Source organism: Trichosporon asahii, assembly GCF_000293215.1.
Source record: "Trichosporon asahii var. asahii CBS 2479 unplaced genomic scaffold scaffold00002, whole genome shotgun sequence".
In the NCBI taxonomy this organism is placed as follows: domain Eukaryota; kingdom Fungi; phylum Basidiomycota; class Tremellomycetes; order Trichosporonales; family Trichosporonaceae; genus Trichosporon; species Trichosporon asahii.
This window is the reverse complement of record NW_014040922.1, coordinates 25,983-42,625: the sequence shown is the minus strand read 5'-3', so window position 1 is coordinate 42,625 and position 16,643 is coordinate 25,983. Positions and strand designations below refer to the sequence as shown.

At 60.9% G+C, this 16,643-nt stretch overlaps 6 protein-coding genes across 6 annotated transcripts; 4 read left to right on the top strand and 2 right to left on the bottom strand.

Annotated features, from left to right (window-relative positions):
• Positions 1 to 390: 390 nt before the first annotated feature.
• A1Q1_05213 (uncharacterized protein) lies at positions 391 to 3,198 on the top strand (the record flags this gene model as incomplete). The annotated part of the gene is made up of 1 exon (XM_014328688.1): positions 391 to 3,198. The coding sequence occupies one exon, from the start codon at positions 391 to 393 to the stop codon at positions 3,196 to 3,198; it is 2,808 nt and encodes a 935-aa protein (XP_014184163.1).
• A 1,391-nt stretch (positions 3,199 to 4,589) lies between these two features.
• Positions 4,590 to 8,141, top strand: A1Q1_05212 (capsular associated protein; the record flags this gene model as incomplete). Its single annotated transcript, XM_014328687.1, has 5 exons — positions 4,590 to 4,935; positions 5,072 to 6,422; positions 6,513 to 6,617; positions 6,980 to 7,510; positions 7,556 to 8,141. The coding sequence occupies 5 exons, from the start codon at positions 4,590 to 4,592 to the stop codon at positions 8,139 to 8,141; spliced, it is 2,919 nt and encodes a 972-aa protein (XP_014184162.1).
• A 915-nt stretch (positions 8,142 to 9,056) lies between these two features.
• Positions 9,057 to 9,903, bottom strand: A1Q1_05211 (uncharacterized protein; the record flags this gene model as incomplete). Its single annotated transcript, XM_014328686.1, has 3 exons — positions 9,057 to 9,237; positions 9,340 to 9,519; positions 9,572 to 9,903. 3 exons carry the CDS (start codon positions 9,901 to 9,903, stop codon positions 9,057 to 9,059), a joined length of 693 nt encoding a protein of 230 aa, XP_014184161.1.
• Positions 9,904 to 10,518: 615 nt separating this feature from the next.
• On the bottom strand, positions 10,519 to 10,833 carry A1Q1_05210 (uncharacterized protein; the record flags this gene model as incomplete). Its single annotated transcript, XM_014328685.1, has 1 exon — positions 10,519 to 10,833. The coding sequence occupies one exon, from the start codon at positions 10,831 to 10,833 to the stop codon at positions 10,519 to 10,521; it is 315 nt and encodes a 104-aa protein (XP_014184160.1).
• Positions 10,834 to 11,766: 933 nt separating this feature from the next.
• Positions 11,767 to 14,526, top strand: A1Q1_05209 (uncharacterized protein; the record flags this gene model as incomplete). The annotated part of the gene is made up of 6 exons (XM_014328684.1): positions 11,767 to 12,176; positions 12,220 to 12,352; positions 12,395 to 12,985; positions 13,076 to 13,155; positions 13,466 to 13,982; positions 14,059 to 14,526. 6 exons carry the CDS (start codon positions 11,767 to 11,769, stop codon positions 14,524 to 14,526), a joined length of 2,199 nt encoding a protein of 732 aa, XP_014184159.1.
• Positions 14,527 to 15,506: 980 nt separating this feature from the next.
• On the top strand, positions 15,507 to 16,597 carry A1Q1_05208 (uncharacterized protein; the record flags this gene model as incomplete). The annotated part of the gene is made up of 3 exons (XM_014328683.1): positions 15,507 to 15,898; positions 15,942 to 16,077; positions 16,151 to 16,597. 3 exons carry the CDS (start codon positions 15,507 to 15,509, stop codon positions 16,595 to 16,597), a joined length of 975 nt encoding a protein of 324 aa, XP_014184158.1.
• Between the last annotated feature and the right edge of the window lie 46 nt (positions 16,598 to 16,643).

Sequence of the window (16,643 nt, the reverse complement as noted above, 5' to 3'; positions counted from 1 at the left end):
CAGCGCACATCCCACGGACCTCGGCATTGGCAGTGTCCGACCTGGGCCGGTTCTGAAATTACGCTGGCTCTTCGGTGGCGTCCCCGTGCCCGGCCATCGACCCCACCGTCCTTAGCTCGATTCCGGCTGCTCCGCCCGGTTCGCCGGGTCGCTGCTCCTAGCTTGCTCCTGAGCTCTTGCGATCCTTCCCTAACCGCGTCCATCGCGCGCGCGCGGCTGACTTCCAAGAGACATAGCGTTGGCAACTTGCTCCCTCTCCCAAGGTCGACTGAAATTTCGTCCTTGCTCTAGCGCATAGACCCACTCCAACTCCTTCGCGCTAGCCCCGTTCGCCCCACGCTCACGCCTGCGAGCCTCTTCGTCAGCTCGCCAGCTAAGAGGCTCTGCGCAATGGCGGTGCCGGACGCGCAACAGGTCAAACGACCTCCAATATCACTCTCCTTTATTGAACCTCAGCGACACCCCATTCATCATCCGGTATACAACGGACCGTCCAAGCGGTCCACCATCAGTTCCCCCGCAGACACATCCAACATCCGGACAAACAGCATCTCCTACGAACGACGACCACCGATACCCTCGAGAGACTTTCAGCCACCCCGCCCCGACTTGAACCGCGTCTGGGTCTTCCCCACGTCCAGCACCGCCAGTGTCGTGAGCAGTAATGTCACGTCGGCGCCGGCGAGCCCCATGCCCCTCTCGCCCATGACGCTAAGCCCGACGACGCTGCCGTTCAGCGCTCTCGGTGCGTTCCGTCCGCGGCGGCCAACGGTTACCCGACGGCCATCTGACGAATCCGATCCCGAATTCCCGGACATTGACACGTTCGACCTCGACGAGCCAGCGGGGCACTCGTCGCTGCGCGATCTGATGCTGAGCCCAGGTAAAGTCATGGACGCCCAGCTGTACCAAGTTCTGAACAGTTCGTGGAGCGAGGCAGAGCTCGAATTTGCGCTGTGCATCGCCGTCGCGCGATGGGAGGCGTTTGTGCCGCGAACGCCTAGTGGCACGGGCTACTCGCGCCCAGTGTGGCCGATCGACGCGCTGGTGCCCCGGCACTATGCTCGTCACGCCAACAAGTGGGACGAGTTTAGTCCGTACGACCCTGCCTCGTTCCGCGTCCCGGTGCGCGACACCCGGGCGCTGCTGCGCGAGGTGCTCCGCCGCGCAAGCGGGCAGGACCCCGCGAACGCTGTCGGCGTGCCCCGCCGCACGGCGTCGAGCGCCACAGTGCCCCGCGCAAAGCACTACCAGCGATCATCCATGTTCAGCCACCGCAGCAGCATGACGGTCGCATCCCGCTCGCCGTCCCCCGACGCTGTCGCAGTCGCGCCCAACCCGGCCAAGTTCTTAACCGAGCACCTCAAGCTCTTCCCCGACCTGCACGAGGCGGCGACGGACGGCTCCAACTCGCAGAACGAGCAGTACCGCGAGACGCTACTGCGCGGGCAAAAGGACCACCTCCGCTCCGCCAGTAGTAAGCGGAGAGAAGAGTACCTGGCCATGCTGGAGCGCACCCGCCAGCAGCGCGCAGTCGCCACCGCCCAGGCCAAGCGACGTAGCATGTTCAGCCCGCCGCCCGTCACCGAGGTCGACGAGCGCGGCCTCCGCCGCCTCAGTCTCATGAGTTCGCAGCCCAGCGAACGCATGAGTATCAGCAGTTATGTGCCTCCGCCAGCGCAGCGGTACAGCCTCGTATCGACGCACACATCCTTTTCTCTCAACGAGGGACAAAGCACGCCCGAGACGTCGTTCACGACGCCGTCGTCGCCCGAGAAGCACGAGGCAGTCCAAACGCCAAAGTCGGCACAGGAGTACCATGACGCGACTATGGGCCGCCTCGAGGGACGCACGAGTGTGTCGGAGAAGCAGCCGGAGGACGACGATGTCGACCTCGTCCTCCGCCTCGCCGAGATGGGACGCAAGGGCATGGCTGGCAGTCTGCCCCCCGGCGTGGTCGAGAGCGCGCGCGCCAAGCGGCAGGCGTCCCTCGGTCGCGACGTTTCAGTCCTCGGTAGCCCGCTCACGCCAACAAGCACGACGCCAAAGGTCCGCCGCTCGTACCGCGAGTCGATCACGAGTGTCTCCTCCCGCGGCAGCCGGTACCCGAAGAGTCCCCGAAGCCCACTGACGCACTCTCACTCGCCGTCCGTGCCGAATGGCGTGGGCCTGAAGCAAGTGCGGATGAACGTGCCCGAGTCCGTTCTGGGCGATATGGACGGGGAGGCACACGACCCGCACGCCCTCGCAGCTGACAGTCCTGTCGAGAGCGACGCCAACGTGGTCAGCTCGGCCTGGCACGAGGGTCCATTGGACGGTATTGGCTCGGGCTTAGGCTCGTCTCTGGGCAACTTTGGGTCGGATTTTGGAGTTGGGGAGGCGTCTGGCCGTCGCCGTCGAAGCGGAGCAGCCGCTCCTCGATGGAGGCGGGCGACGCCGAGTGGCTCGTACGCGTGCGGCGCGAGAAGCAGCGACAGTCCGTTGCCTCGAGCCGCAGCCGCGACAGCCGCGCCAGCGCACTCAGCACGATCAGCATTCCCGAGTCGCTCGAGCTCGAGGGCGACTTTGAGTATGGGAACAAGTATCGCGAGTCTCACATTGAGGCACCTGCCAGCAGCAACAAGGTGTGGAACACGGTTGGCAACTGGCTGTGTCCCTTACCCGATGATGCTGGGTGAGACTCGAGAGTGTGCTGCCGGTCGTCTCCCCGGACTACCAATACTGGGCTGGCTGCCCAGTGACACCTCAGAAGAGGAGCCAGACGGCCCCCTCATGGACATTAGCTTGGATGAGAATTCAAGCGATGTGGACTCGCCTCAGTCGTCTTTCTGCCCAGAGGAGGAAGACGATGGCAATTCCGGTCCGCTAATGGACGTCAGTCTCGACCTAGGTCTCGACGTGGACGAACATGACGACGAGCTCGACGACGAATTCGACGATCTGGAGATCCTGGACGAATTCGACGCGTTCGATCCCGAGCACCACTACCACCCGCAATGGTGCGACGGCGGGGACACGGAGAGCGAGCCCGAACTCCAGACACCCACGTTCACGCCGCCCTTCAGGCCATTGTCGACAATCTCGGTATCGAGTGACGTCGAGCTGGACCCGCACGCGCAGCATCGGGTGAAACTCCCCCTCGCAGCCGTGGGCGCCAGCTTTGTTCGGAGGCTCGCTGCGAACGGACTCCGGTGCTAGCTAGACTAGCGTCATGGAGGCTAGAGTCGGCCCGCGGATATGATTGTTCGGACCGCGGCAGTCATGTCCGGACTGCAGACATTCTTCCGACTCGACTGCGCAGCCGCGAGCGCGCAGCGAAGTCTTGAGTTTCAGTGGAACTCTTTTGTTGTATACATGTTGTAAACCATGTTATCTTTGTGCAATCATTACATACGGGCTGCGTTAGCTGCTCGCCAACTTCGCCATATGCTCGTAGATGGAGCCATCTACTGGATCTCGGGCGCAGTAGTCTGGCGGAGTACGCAATGTGCCTCGGAGTGTGACTACGATCTCGTGCATCAGCCGTTGGAGCATTGAGTAAGGTCCAATAGGAGAGTCAAGATGGCCGGTGCAGCAGTAGAGGGGGATAGTGCGACGCGGAGCTGGCTGTACTGTAGGAAGGCGCGGCACGAGGACGGCGGCACGGCGGCACGAGCGGCAAGGGCCTTCGATCCCGGCGGGACGGGGGCCAGCGTGTGGGATTTCGTGCCGTCCTGGCCACCGACCTGACCTTGAACGCTACGCCAGTACTGTTAGAGTACAGGGGTCCTCAGTAGAGCTGAATGCATACGCAGCAGTACAATAGTATGGCCCAGAACTGTGGGATGCACCGAATGCAGGTTACGTACGTCGCTGAGCTTGAAGTCTCTTCTGGCAGAGAGCATGAAACGTGATGCAGCACCATTTCGCGGCTAGAGGACCCAGGGCGGGTTAAGGGACGAGGAGATCGAGGACAACTTTATTTCACCAAGAGAGGGAGCAAGTGTCAGTCGCATCTTTCAAAGGAGGGGGGGGGGGCTTATCTTTCTCACCCGTCCATCGCACAGTGTCCCTCCTTCGCACAACGATCTCAGCATTGACAACTGGTGTCACTTGTCAAGTGCAGAACGACTAAGGCTGCTCGCTCGCTGTGCTCGCTGGCCAAACGCCCAAACGACGCGCCGGACACGACGGTACATTGAATTCAGTCAGACCCAAGCCACGCTGCCGACGCCGATCACATCTGTGGGATCCCGTGTCTGGGCCGGGCTGGGCTTCTCACCTTTCTAAAAGTTCCACCTCACCACAACCACACCATCACTCGTCCACATAACCGCTACCCTCCTTTCAAATCCCCATCTCTGGCGAGAGAAGAGACGACTAGTGCAACGACCACGCCATCGCAGTGCTGGACGCTCCAGGCTGATCCACAACTGCATACCCGTCCCCCCCTCTGACGGGCGGCATCTCGATCGCGACGCGCCTGCCAACGAACGAGCTTTCCACTCCTCCTTTCCACCGACCACCCCTCCTCATCACTGAGTGGCTAGCGAACCAGTGTTGTTCGCATCGCTCGCCTCGCTCACGTAGCTCCCGGTCACTCCGTCACCATGTCCCTCCGTCCCCGTCTGCACACGCCCTCCGCCCCCGCCCCGCCCCAGCCCGACACGCCGGCCGCGCACTACGCCGACCCGATGGAGGAGGAGGGCTCGCGCAAGAATGTGCACAAGCACGCGCGTAACGAGTCCCTACCCCGCTTAACGGCGCGCGGCCATGCCGCAAATGGTAACGGCAACGGTGTCGGGAACGGAGGTGCGGCTGGTGGAAAAGGAGGAGAAGAGGAAGAAGAACCGTACGACAAGCTGAGGAAGAAGAACCGATTCGTGCCCGGGCAGAAGGCGTGGATTGTCATTGCTGCTGTGCTTGGTGTGATTCTGCTGGCTAAGATGGTTGCTTGTGAGTACGAAGCGAAGGAGGGGATGGTGATCGGTGACTGCTTAGGGGCGATCAATGACTAGCCCCCTCTTATCTCGCAGTCAGACCTGGACCCAGTCTGGCCTACCTCGTTGCGCTCGGCGTACTGACAATTCAGACCGTCCACGAACCATCGAAGTCGACGTCTCGACCCTCGAGCCGCGCGACTATTTCAACAATTCACAGACGGACCCTGCGCCGTTCGAGTTCTGCCCTGTCTTCGGACCGGGCGACGCCGTCGCCGCGCGTCGGGGACAGTTTGAGCTGCTCCGCTCTCGCCTGCACCTTGGCACGGGGGCGCGTATCCAGCGCGTGCTGAACAAGGCCATGCAGGGTCTCCCGGTCACGATCAGTGTGCTCGGCGGCTCGGTGTCGGCGTGCCATGGCGCCGGCGACGATCCGGTCGGCTCGACATGCTACCCCGCGCGGTTGTATCACTGGTGGAACTCGGTGTTCCCCAACCCGCACAACGAACTTACGAACGGCGCGGTGAAGCGCACCGATTCAGCATACTATGCGTACTGCTCCGCGCACCACCTCCCCGACACTGCCGACATTGTCATTCTCGAGTTTGACGGCTCAGACCCGAACGACCGCGACTGGCTCGCGTACTTTGAGCAGCTTGTGCGCAGTGTGCTCACGCGTCCCGAGCAGCCGGCGGTCATCATCCTGGGCCACTTCAGCCCGCAGGTGCAGGCGCAGTACGGTTTCGCGGGCCCCGAGCTGCTGCACAACGCCGTCGCGCAGTTCTACGACCTGCCCCACATCTCGGCAAAGGGCGTGCTCTACGACCAGTACCTCGAGAACCCGCTCGGCGCACTCAGCGACCTGTACCACGATTCGCAGCATGCGAACCACGAGGGGCACGACCTCATGGCCGACGTGCTCATCAGCTACTTCATGAGCGAGATCTGCCAGGCGTGGGGCACACACATGGGCAACACGTATGCCGTGAACCCGCGCGCGCTGCATGCGGAAGGCTCCGCGGGGGGCAAGGCGGCGGGCGCCCCCGTGCCCCTCGGCGGCCTGGGTCTGCGGCCGAACCAAGTCCCGGGCCAGAAGGCAGAGGACGGCGCGGTGTCGGGCGAGATGACGTCTGTCGCCGCCGTGCCCCGCATGCGCATCCACGACCGCCCCTCGGCCCTCGACACATTCCGGGAGACAGAGCCGTACTGCGTGTCCGCGGCCGATCTCGTCTCCCCCCTGCCCCCCAGTATCTTCTTCGGGTCCGGCTGGCGCCAGCACACGCCCAAGAACAAGGACGACCGCTTCTACTGGTACGCCGAGCAGCCCGGCTCGCGTCTCCGCATTCCCGTCAAGATTGGCTCGGGCGATGTGGGCGTGTACTACCTCCAGTCCCCGCACGGGAGCACGAAACGCGAGGCCACCGTCAAGTGCCAAGTCGACGACAATGTCGGCGGCGCAAAGACGATTCATGGCAATGCAGAGGTCGAGGAGGAGATTGCTACGTGAGTTTGAGTGGGCAGCAGCGCCAGCTGCTGGCCGGTTAGCTGAGGGCGGGCTAGCTGTAGGAAGAAGGATCACAGCTGACACCCCAGCCTCACCATCATCGACATCAATGTCGACAAGGGAAGCCATTTCGTCGAGTGTGTGCTTGATGGCGAGCCCGGGGGCCCAATTACGCCGTTCAAGATTCTTGGCATGTGAGTACAGCGAGCGCAGCACGAATCCGAGCGTGCGATAGCGACGACGAGAGTGCTTGTGCTTCCTCGCGCGACGGGCATATCGCAGGGACTAGCTGGACGGCGATGCGTTGAGCTGACGACAGTTTCACGACCTAAGAAGTCTCTCGTACGAGTGTTAGCATCGCGAGACGGTTAAGGTGTTTGGGAATATCGGACATTCTGGGAGGATGAAGGGGAGAATGAAAGAGAGCGAGGAGCGCGGAGGACGCGGCATAGAACATTTCTTAGACACAGACACATGGATATCGGCTATCTTTCACTGGACTTTGCATAGAGACTAAAGAGAGACGGAGACAAGCCACTACCCTATCAGCCTACAGCCTAGAGCGTCTTGCTCTTGGGCGAGTTCTTGGCGAAGAACTTCTTCCTCTGCTTCAGCATGTAAGTGTAGAGGACATAGAGGGCGGGCCACCAAACGAAGAACAAGACCAGCCTGGCCACCTCGATAAATGTCCAGCGCCCGCCGGCCTGGACGGCGGCGCGGGCGCGCGCCATCTGCCACACCATGCTGCGCCCGAGGCCGCTCTGGACAAACTTGGCGGGGAGTTTGGAGAAGAGGTCGTGCGCGGCCTCGAGCACGCGCGGGATGTAGGGCAGCGTGTCGAGGGGCGGGAGGGTGGAGAAGGACAGGAACGCCTCGCTGCCCGCGCCCAGGGGATAGAGCACAAGGAAAAGCGTGTAGCGCAGCCAGTTGATGGCGTACAGGTCGATGCCGAGCAGGGCCAGGAAGTAGAAGGGGTAGCGCACCACCTCGGTCAGAGACCAGGCGAGGAGCATCGTCGCGAAGAGAGGGTTCTTGTGCGTCTGGCGTTAGCGCGAGTGCAGCGAGCAAGCTTGCAATGGGTTGTGCGGTGAGCTGAGTGCGATCTCCGACTTCGACTGTCTCACGGCTGCAGAGCTCCAGATCGGGACCACATCGCCTCACCCCACGCCCGACTTTATACTCACACTCGGGCACATCTCGACAACGCCCCAGACGGCCCAGAGACGGCTCGCGACCTGGCTCAGAACGGTGCCGACGGGGGAGCGCACAATGCCAATCGCGGCGTGCACGACCTCCATGACGGCCAGGGTCTGGACATACTTGGTCGCCTCGCCGAGGCCGTGAAAGTCGTACGCGCCCGAGAGGTGGTCGCCGAGCTTGGCGAGCCACGACAGCGGAGGCGTGCCATGCGCGCCCTGCCCGAGCACCGTGATGCGCGGGTTGCTCGCCTTCTCGAGCGCAGTGCGCGGGGTGAAGATGAACCACAGCGTCAGGTAGAGCAGGTAGCCCCACCCGACGGCCGAGACGGCGTTGAAAGCGAGCAGATACGCCTTGACCAGCGGGTGGGCTTTGCGTTTCGAAGGCGGCGTGTAGAGGCAGCGTGTTTCCGAGGTGTGGGAGGGTGTGAGGGTTACCCACGGCAGGCCGTCGAGGGAGAAGCGTTTGCGCGAGTGAGTGTGGGAGTGAGTGTGGGAGCCATTGGAGTGGGAGCCGTTTGAGTGAGAGCCATTCGAGCCGTTGGAGGGCAGCAAGGGGCCAGGCGGGGTCGAGGACATAATGAACGTAGAGGGTTGGAAACGGTTAGAAAGAACACCGGAAGAAGCGTCAGCGCGTCCGCCTCGTCTGCCTTCTTTAAGCCATGCCGCATGAGCGAGCTGTGCTCGCCTGCGATGTCTGCGGATCGCAACTCACCCGGGCGCGCAGGCTTGCCGGACCTGGCTGACTTGGACTTGGACGCCATCGTTGTGTGGATGGAGTAAGGAAGGAGTGTGAGAGTGATGCAATAACAAAGTAGTCAGGGAGAAGCAAAATAAAGTCACCCTCTACCGTTGGGGACGAGACACGCGCCCACGTTCCCGATCACTCCTCCGGCCCTGGGCCGCCCGGTGCCGTGGGGCCGGCAACGCTCATGGGTTTCGGTGCGAACGCGTCCTCCGCGCTCAAATGATGTACAACGTCTTATCTTGCATGCATTCTGCAGCTACAACTCCTGCTGCTGTACATCTATGCTGCACGTCTAAACACTCTCAGCCCACGCAGACAGCTCGCGCATGATTCCCAAAGCGCCCTGTCTGTAGCCGCCGAACATGAGTGCGTGCTGCCGTCAGCTCTGTACTACACCGGGTGAGCTCACGTTCAGATGATGATACAGCTCGTACAGCCGCTGGCGCTCGTCGTAGTACGGCTGCGACCGCGGGTTGATCGAGTGGTATGCGTCGAAGAAGTCTTTCCCAAAGCCTGGAGTCAGCTTACGTGTTGATCTCAAAGCTGGCCCTCGCTGTCTTCACGTCCACGTCTCGCCCGCCCAAGGAAGCACACAAGAAAGAACGCAGGGGCCATTAAGTTGCGAGGATGCCAGAAGAACAGTGTGGCGTACATGGCCGGGTAACGTCCAGCGGTCAACCTGTGATAGCTTACTCACCTCCGAACATCCTCGCGATACCGAGGTCCGCTTCACCATGTCCGTAGTACCCCGCTGGATCGAAGATGACCCCGCCGTTCGAGGTATGGCAGACATTGCCGGACCACAGGTCGCCGTGCAGCGGGACTGGCTTTGCTGGTGGGTCGAAGTCGTTCAGGAGGAGCGGGACAGCTCTGCGCGTCAGCTGCAAGAACGATGGTGCAGCGGTGGCTAGATGACGGTCGTCCATCTGTACCGATGAGGAGATTGACGGATACATGTCCACGCGAACTTACTTCTCCTTGAGTTTCTCCCACTCCTTTGTGATCGTCGGATCTCCCAGCCTTCGCACGAGGTCGCCCAGGCGCCGATCAGCAAAGAAGCGTCCCCAGTCCCCATCCCAGGTGTTATCCTGCTCCGTCGCGCCGCAGTGTGTTGGTATGCCGAACCCAAACTTGCCAGTGTACGCGTGGTCGCTGCCTTCCGGTCTGCCGTCAGCTACGATTGTTCGAAGAGAGCTATGCTTACCCATGGTCATTAGGCACGGAGTGCATCCTGGCCACCCTCTCGCCGAGTTCCTTCATACGTTTGTCCCCACCTCCGCGGGCGTACTCGCATGCCATTGCCGTCTGCCCGTCCTTGTTCTTGCTCCAGCATCGTGGGACTAGTCCGTCGGGCGCTGTGAGACGCATAGCGGCGAGGGAAGCGGCTTCGCCCCGTACTTGCGCTGCCGAAGAGCCCCGTGCCGTCTTACCGAACAGGGGGCCGCTGGGCGTATCGATGACATTGCCCCGCTGCGAGAGGGTGGAGGGGTCAAAGCCGGCGTCTCGGAGCACCTCTGCCAGCAGGCCAGTGATCATCTTGCGTCGTTGAAGAATGGTGAGTGTGTGTTGTTGAGGATGAGAAGAGGAGGACGCACGACGTCATACCCGCTACGCACTGACGGCTTCCTCCGACGCTAGGACCGGTTTTTACCCGCTTGCCTGCGTTCCCACCTTGTTTCGTCGATCCCACATGCCGCATGATTGGCATCGCGTCTGACAGCTGGTGATAAGAGGCCTTACACATACTCAGCTGACATGAGCATGTTGGGGGTGCGCCGCCCTTCAGCTTTAATGTGGTATAGGGAGTTCCGATCAAGTGACAATGGAGAACAACCTCCCCTCGTCCTGCGGCGGCCAACGCCCGCAAAGTGTTGTGCAACGTTGCAGCCGACAGCTGTCAAAGGGGTGAGTCGTTCATGTATTTTCTGTCGGTGAGGATATGCATTGGTGGTGCCGACTGTACAGGAATTATGATGGAGCTGGCTATGGACGTAGAATAGGTCGCACTAGAGGAGGTACGGGCGGATGTTCGAAAGGAAGCAATGCTGTGCGCCCGAGAGAGGCTGTGGACAGTTGTGGTGGAAGGTGGATGTAGAGCTTAGAGAAGGCGCCTTCAATAGGCAGCCGCGGAATTGCTTGCACGTGCCGGTACTAGAACTGGCTCCGGGGACGCTCTCCGCGATGGAGAGGAAGCTCGTCGTCGCGCATGGACGGTGTACCGAGTCCTCGGCGGCGGAGTGTCGGCGACCGTGATCGGCGTTCGGATGCGAGAGGAGAGCGGAATGCAGCTGGAGCCGACTGGGCCGACGCGCTGTCCCAGATCTCGTCGTCTGGCGTGGACTGATCCTGCCCAGGCTCGTGGCGAGACTCTTGGCCGCTCTCAGACACTTGCGGCGCGGGCGGAGCCGGGAAGGCCGCGACGGGCTGGACACGCTCAGACAGCATCTTGGCTGTCCAGACAATCATCAGACTAGCGATGTTGAACGTTCGAGTCCATGAAAGGTCATCGGGGTCGTCGTCTTCTTCGGCGAGGTGGTGCTCGACGGGATCAAGAGCGACATTCGCACAGAAGTACGCCTCGATCCGGCCAGCGATGCTCTAAATCGGCTGGCCCTCCTCGACGTCCAGGGGCGGTAGATCGAGTGCATCGAGGGGGTCGGGACCGCCGTCGAGGGCACCGGACCTTGCGGGCCGCATGAAGACCTTGTGCCGCGGTCCGACGGGCCGCGACACGAGCACGCTCTGCTCGCCGTGGTCGGCTTGGTCGAGCAGAAGCACGACCGAGCGAGACCCGTTGCAAGCGATTGAGGCTTCGCTTTGCTTAGGGGTCTTGTAGTCCGAATACGCGACCGCCTCAAGATATGCATTGAGCACAGACACGATGCCTGTGTCGTAAAGGCGTTCGCCGTCCTGCCACCAGGCAACGTCCGCAACGCTACATCGCGTCGCGGTGGTGTCGGCGTGAGATATGGCCTCCTAGACCTTGGTGAGGCGCCCGTCCCAGAGGACGAGTGGGCTCTTGAGCTTGCCAAAGAGAAGCGTCGCGGCTTTGTGGTCGCCTCGGCGGAGACGAACCGCAATGTCGGCTCTGGCCCTGCTGCGGGCGCTGTTGCTGTCGGCCCACTCGACGTGCACTCCTGCTCAAGCGTTGGGGGTGCGCCATGACGGAGATGTGTGTGCGTTGCAGCCGCGTGCAGAGTGGATCGCTTCACACGTAAGAGATTGGGAGTGCGAATCGCGCCGTTGTTTGTGCGTCGCGAGGCATGTGCGCTTGTCACGTGAGATCATGGGGCCCCCTCTGCCATGTCCAAGGTCCGCCACCCTCCTCCACTTCGCAGCTGGGTGTGGCCTCGCTCTGTTTCGTTCACACCATCAACTCCATAAACACCAATCGACTCAATGCCCAAGCCCCGAGTGGCCTCCGGGAAGGGTGAATCCTCCACTGGGTCGAGTACTCTGTACTCTGAGTCTGGGCATTCGGAAACCACGCTTGCCGAGAGTGTGTCATCGTCATCTCGTTTGATGCTTGATGAGTCGAAGCTTTCACTCAAGTACCAAGACAAGATCGACGACGGCTGGGACCGCAGCCCTCTTCCACCGTTGCCTCCCGCATCTTTTCCCTTTCCCAGGTTGTCTGATACAGCTGCCGACGCTCCGCCCTTCCCGCTATATGGCCTCCCACCTTATGCCGCCAGATGGTCGGCACGCCTGGCGTCCATTTCTTGGTCTGTCGCGGACCGTTCTAAGAGGAAGGTGGATATCAGCGATACGGTCCTTATGTGGGCCGTAGTAGACTCAGTTCTGGACCGGTAGGCTTCTAGCTATGCTACTGCATTGCAACGCTGACCGAAGGCTGGACAATCACCGTCGGAAGGCCGTAGAGGACATGCGTTCCCGCGGTCCCCAGGCGCCACTTCGTCTTCTGCGCGACTGGGAGAGCTGGATCGACTTGACGGACAATATGATCCTCGACGCGTTCAATGCCGTAAGCTATCCATTGTCGACGAGTATTATAGCTAACTTGTAGGCCATTGCACTGCTGGGTCTCGATACTCGTCGTAAGGAGACCTGCGACCTGCTTCACAGGGTAGGCAGCGTGGCGCGCACCGTCGTCGACTGGCATTGGCAGGCCGCTGATGACTCGCTGCACCCGCCAGCCGACTACGAGCTGTGCAGCCCTCTGGACCCTGAGGAATACGGAAGCTGTAGCCCATATCTCGTGGAGAACTCTGCGGCCATCCTCCGCCTGGCTGAGAGTCAGCTCACGCCTGAGGCATACGAGCGCGGCATTGCCGCCGCCCAAACTCAAGACGCCTGGGCTGCGTTTTGTGACGACCCTGACCCTCTCGATACACTGTCCGGGCCTGATTCCGACCTGGGCGACAACTGTGGCTCAGAAGAGGACGACGAGACCGATGAGGGCGATGAGAGCGACGAGGACGACTCGGACGGAAGCGACGCGAGTGGCGAGGAGTGCCTCACTCTCATGGAATTCTGCGCGAGGATTGATCGGGGAGAGCTCGGCCCGCCGAACCTCCCGCACCTGCCGGAACTGCCGCACCTGACGCACCTGTTGCACCAGTCACACTTGTCGCCCGCCGGGCAATTCGTGAAAACGGTGAGCTTCAGGGGGGGTGGCGCGGCGAGCGACGAGTGCGGTCCCGTGTGACTCGCGTCATGGCATGATTCTGCAGCAATGTTCGACCAGGCCACCTCAGCCTGGTCTACCGTCGACAAGCGTAAAGGTGGAAGGGTTGAGGCAGAGCATGGTGTGCACCACCACTCCGAGTGAGTGACCATTCCCACACGGAGCGAGAAAGGGTGGATCGGCAAGGCGTCAAGAGCGCGTGGTGCGGTGATACACGAGGTGCAGTGCGTACCACTGGTGGAGAGGATGGTAGGCGCAGACATCCGATTTGTTTGTTTTGAGTTTCATCTGCTGCGTCTCAGCCGTGCACGTGACCACCGTTGACCTCCAACCCGCCACTGGCTCTGGCCTCGGCTTCCACTGCCTTTCCTAACTTTCAACAACACTCTCAGCCTACACTTGAGCGATCAGACCAGCCATGCCGACGGCGCGCATTGTATCCGACTCCAGCGCCGGATCCACCGACATCAGTTCTCTCGGAGTGTCATCAAGCGTGACAAACGACTCCTCGGTTGGCTCCGTCGATCTCACAGATGTCTCGCCACACGAGAAGAACGTGGGACCCGAATACCCGGTCATCCCCCTCCCGCCTCTCGACAAGAAGAGCTTTGCTTTCCCCCGGGTCATCGGTCCCGATGAGCCTCACCCTACATTCCCGTTCTACAAACTACCCGGCAGCGTGGCTCGGATGGCCGCAAGGCTAGGAACGGAACGCTGGCTTGCTTGGGATGCGCAGCGCAATGGATCTGCACTCGACGCAGGCGTGTTCATCTGCGCGGTTGTAGACTCGGTCATCGAGAGGTGTGTGCATGCGTTAGCGTTAGCTGACCTAAGGTACGAGTCGCTCCAGGACCGAACAGCCGCGGAACGCCGCTCAAGGCCTCTCGGTGCTCCAGTGCGCCGTCTGCGCAGGTGGGGGGAGTGGGTTGCGGTCACAGACTGCATCATTATCGATGCCCTGGAAGCTGTAAGTCACAACATTCGTGGTTCCACCAATATAACTCCAAGTGCTGCACGAGAGAGCATAGTAGGCTGACGGGCAGGCAGACGATGCACTCGCGCGACGTGATCCTCCACTCGACGTGCCGGAAGGCGTAGAGGGCCGCCCCCTCGGATCCTTGTGCCGTATTGTACTGGATTGGCATTGGTCACCTTGGGAGGGCTCGACTTTCCCTCCTCGTGATATCACTGTTCGCCGACCTCTCGATCCTGCTCGTTTCGGAACCTGCAACCCTTACTTGGCGCAGAACGCCATGGACGTGCTCCGCTTGGCGGTTGGTCAACTCACTCCTCTCGCAACTTTGAGGGCTATCGGGGCTGTGCAGGAGGACAAATGGGCCGCATTCTGCGATGACCCGTCGGTTATGGACGACCAAGAACGACTCGAGCGCGAGCGGAACGAGAGACCCCCCTCTCCCGTGGAGGACTGGGACATGCGCGGGCGGCAACGGTTCATCTCCTTCATGGAGTACAGGGAGGAGATGGAGCACAACGCTGCCGTAGAAATCTAGCCTGAGCACCCCCAATCCGAAGGGGCCAGAGGAGAAGCTCACTGTCATCGCCAACCAGCTCGATCTCACGACGTGCGCGCAAGTTCACTACCCTCCGTCTCTCGCCACTCTCTTCAACGGCCGCAGCATGCACGCCGGGCGCCACGCACACTCGCGCCTGTCTCCGCCCTCTTCGCTCCATTCTCTGTAACTCCTGTCACAAACTGGGGTACGCTACATACATCCTTTTATCAATCTCTCGCATAAGGTCACGTCTTTCCCCTTTACCGCTCGACGGATCGTTCACGCTGTATCAATAGAAATCCGCGCATGTATCCATTATGCACTCTGCGCCTCGCGTGCTCTGCTGTTTGAGGAACCGCATGCCGCCTTGCCGAACAGGGATCGCTAGCGTCTATTGACCTACTGCGAGAGAGAGGAATGGTCAAAGTCAGCGACTCCCAAGGTCTCAGTCAGCAGGCCTATGACCATCTTGTCGTTGGTGAATTGTGAATGTGTGATGCTCACGAGAAGTAGGAGGACGTCATGAGGACGTCATACCTTGACCCGCACGGACAGCTTACTCAGACGGTCCTGCCCGTTTCAAACCTCGTCTCATTCTGATCCTTTCCGCTGATTGCTCTTCCCACCACACAATAGCCGCGGTTTTAGCGCGCTGTCGCAACAATAACTGCATCGTCCAGCTCCGGCTCCAATGGGAATTTGAGCTCTGCACTGGCAACTACTGTATGGCAACATACTCCAACACCGGGAGCATCGAGGACGAGCGTGTAGCTGTCATCGAACGCCAGCTGCACCCACTCATCCCGCAGCGTGTTTGTCGAAATCTCAACGCTAGCCACTGACACTACCAGCCTCTAGCGTCTCCCTCGGTACCCAAGGCGGTCCACCCTGCCCTTCACATGATGTCTTCAGATGTTTAGCTTCCACTGACGCCCGACACTGACAACTTTTTGTTCACGACTGAAGTCATGTCCCCCATGGAGCTCAGCCTGGGACTGGTCGGGCCAATCGTCCTCGGTACACCTGTACTCGCTGACCACTCGAAATCAGCCCACGACAATCAAGCTGGTGTCGGCACGGGGCACACGGGGCCCTTCAAGCAAAATGTTGACGACCAGCCGACCGCCGAGAAAGCTGTCGAGATCGACGCCAATCCTCTTCCACCGCTAGACATGTCTTGCTTCCGCTTCCCCCGATCTGAGTCCGACGCGCCTCCAGAATTCCCCTTGCACAGGATACCCGTTCGGGCTGCTAGGCTTGCCGCGCGTATTGGCTCCGATCGATGGAATGTGGCCGCGATCGCTGGCCGACTCGACCGTATCACGGCTGACATCTTTGTGTGTGCCGTCATTGACTCAGTGATCGAGAGGTGAGGAGGATTGTTTCTGCCAGTCTCGCTGACCATTCTGTAGATACACCAACTTGCGGCAACGGATGGATGCAGACCAGCGGAATCGCCTTTTTCGGCTGACACCCCCACGCCGTCTCAGAACATGGCCGGAATGGCTCCGGGTCACAGACTGTCTAATCGTGGACGCGATGGAAGCAGTGAGTCATAAGAGCATCCATTGTCCTAGAGGCCATTCCGCCTTGCCGATGCAACTTCGAGACTAATGATAAGGCCGAGTTTACGCTTGCCGAGTGTGATCCGCCAGTCGCTGTCCCGGACGAGGTCGACATCATGGCCCTCGGTCGCCTGTGCCGCATCATCATCAACTGGCACTGGTCGGCATGGGACGCATCAGCGTACCCGCCCTCGTGGTACGACTTGCAAAAGTCGATCGACCCGACACAGTATGGTACCTGCAACCCCTACCTTGCGGACAATGCAGCCGACGTCCTCCGTCTCGCGGGCAATAGACTGAGTGGTCGTGCCGCTGTTGCGGCTACTACTGCAGCAAGATCAGCAACAGCATGGGCTCACTATTGCGACCATCCTCTCGACAGCTTCGACGACGAAGTCGAACGACCCTCCAGCCCGGTCCCCGACTGGGACATGAGTGGTCGCTTGGTCTCCATGTCTTGGATGGACTACCGAGCGGAGCTGGAGCGCAGCACTTACAAGTAGTGTGCCAGCCATACGGCAATGATGGGGCCACGATAGAATTGGGCAG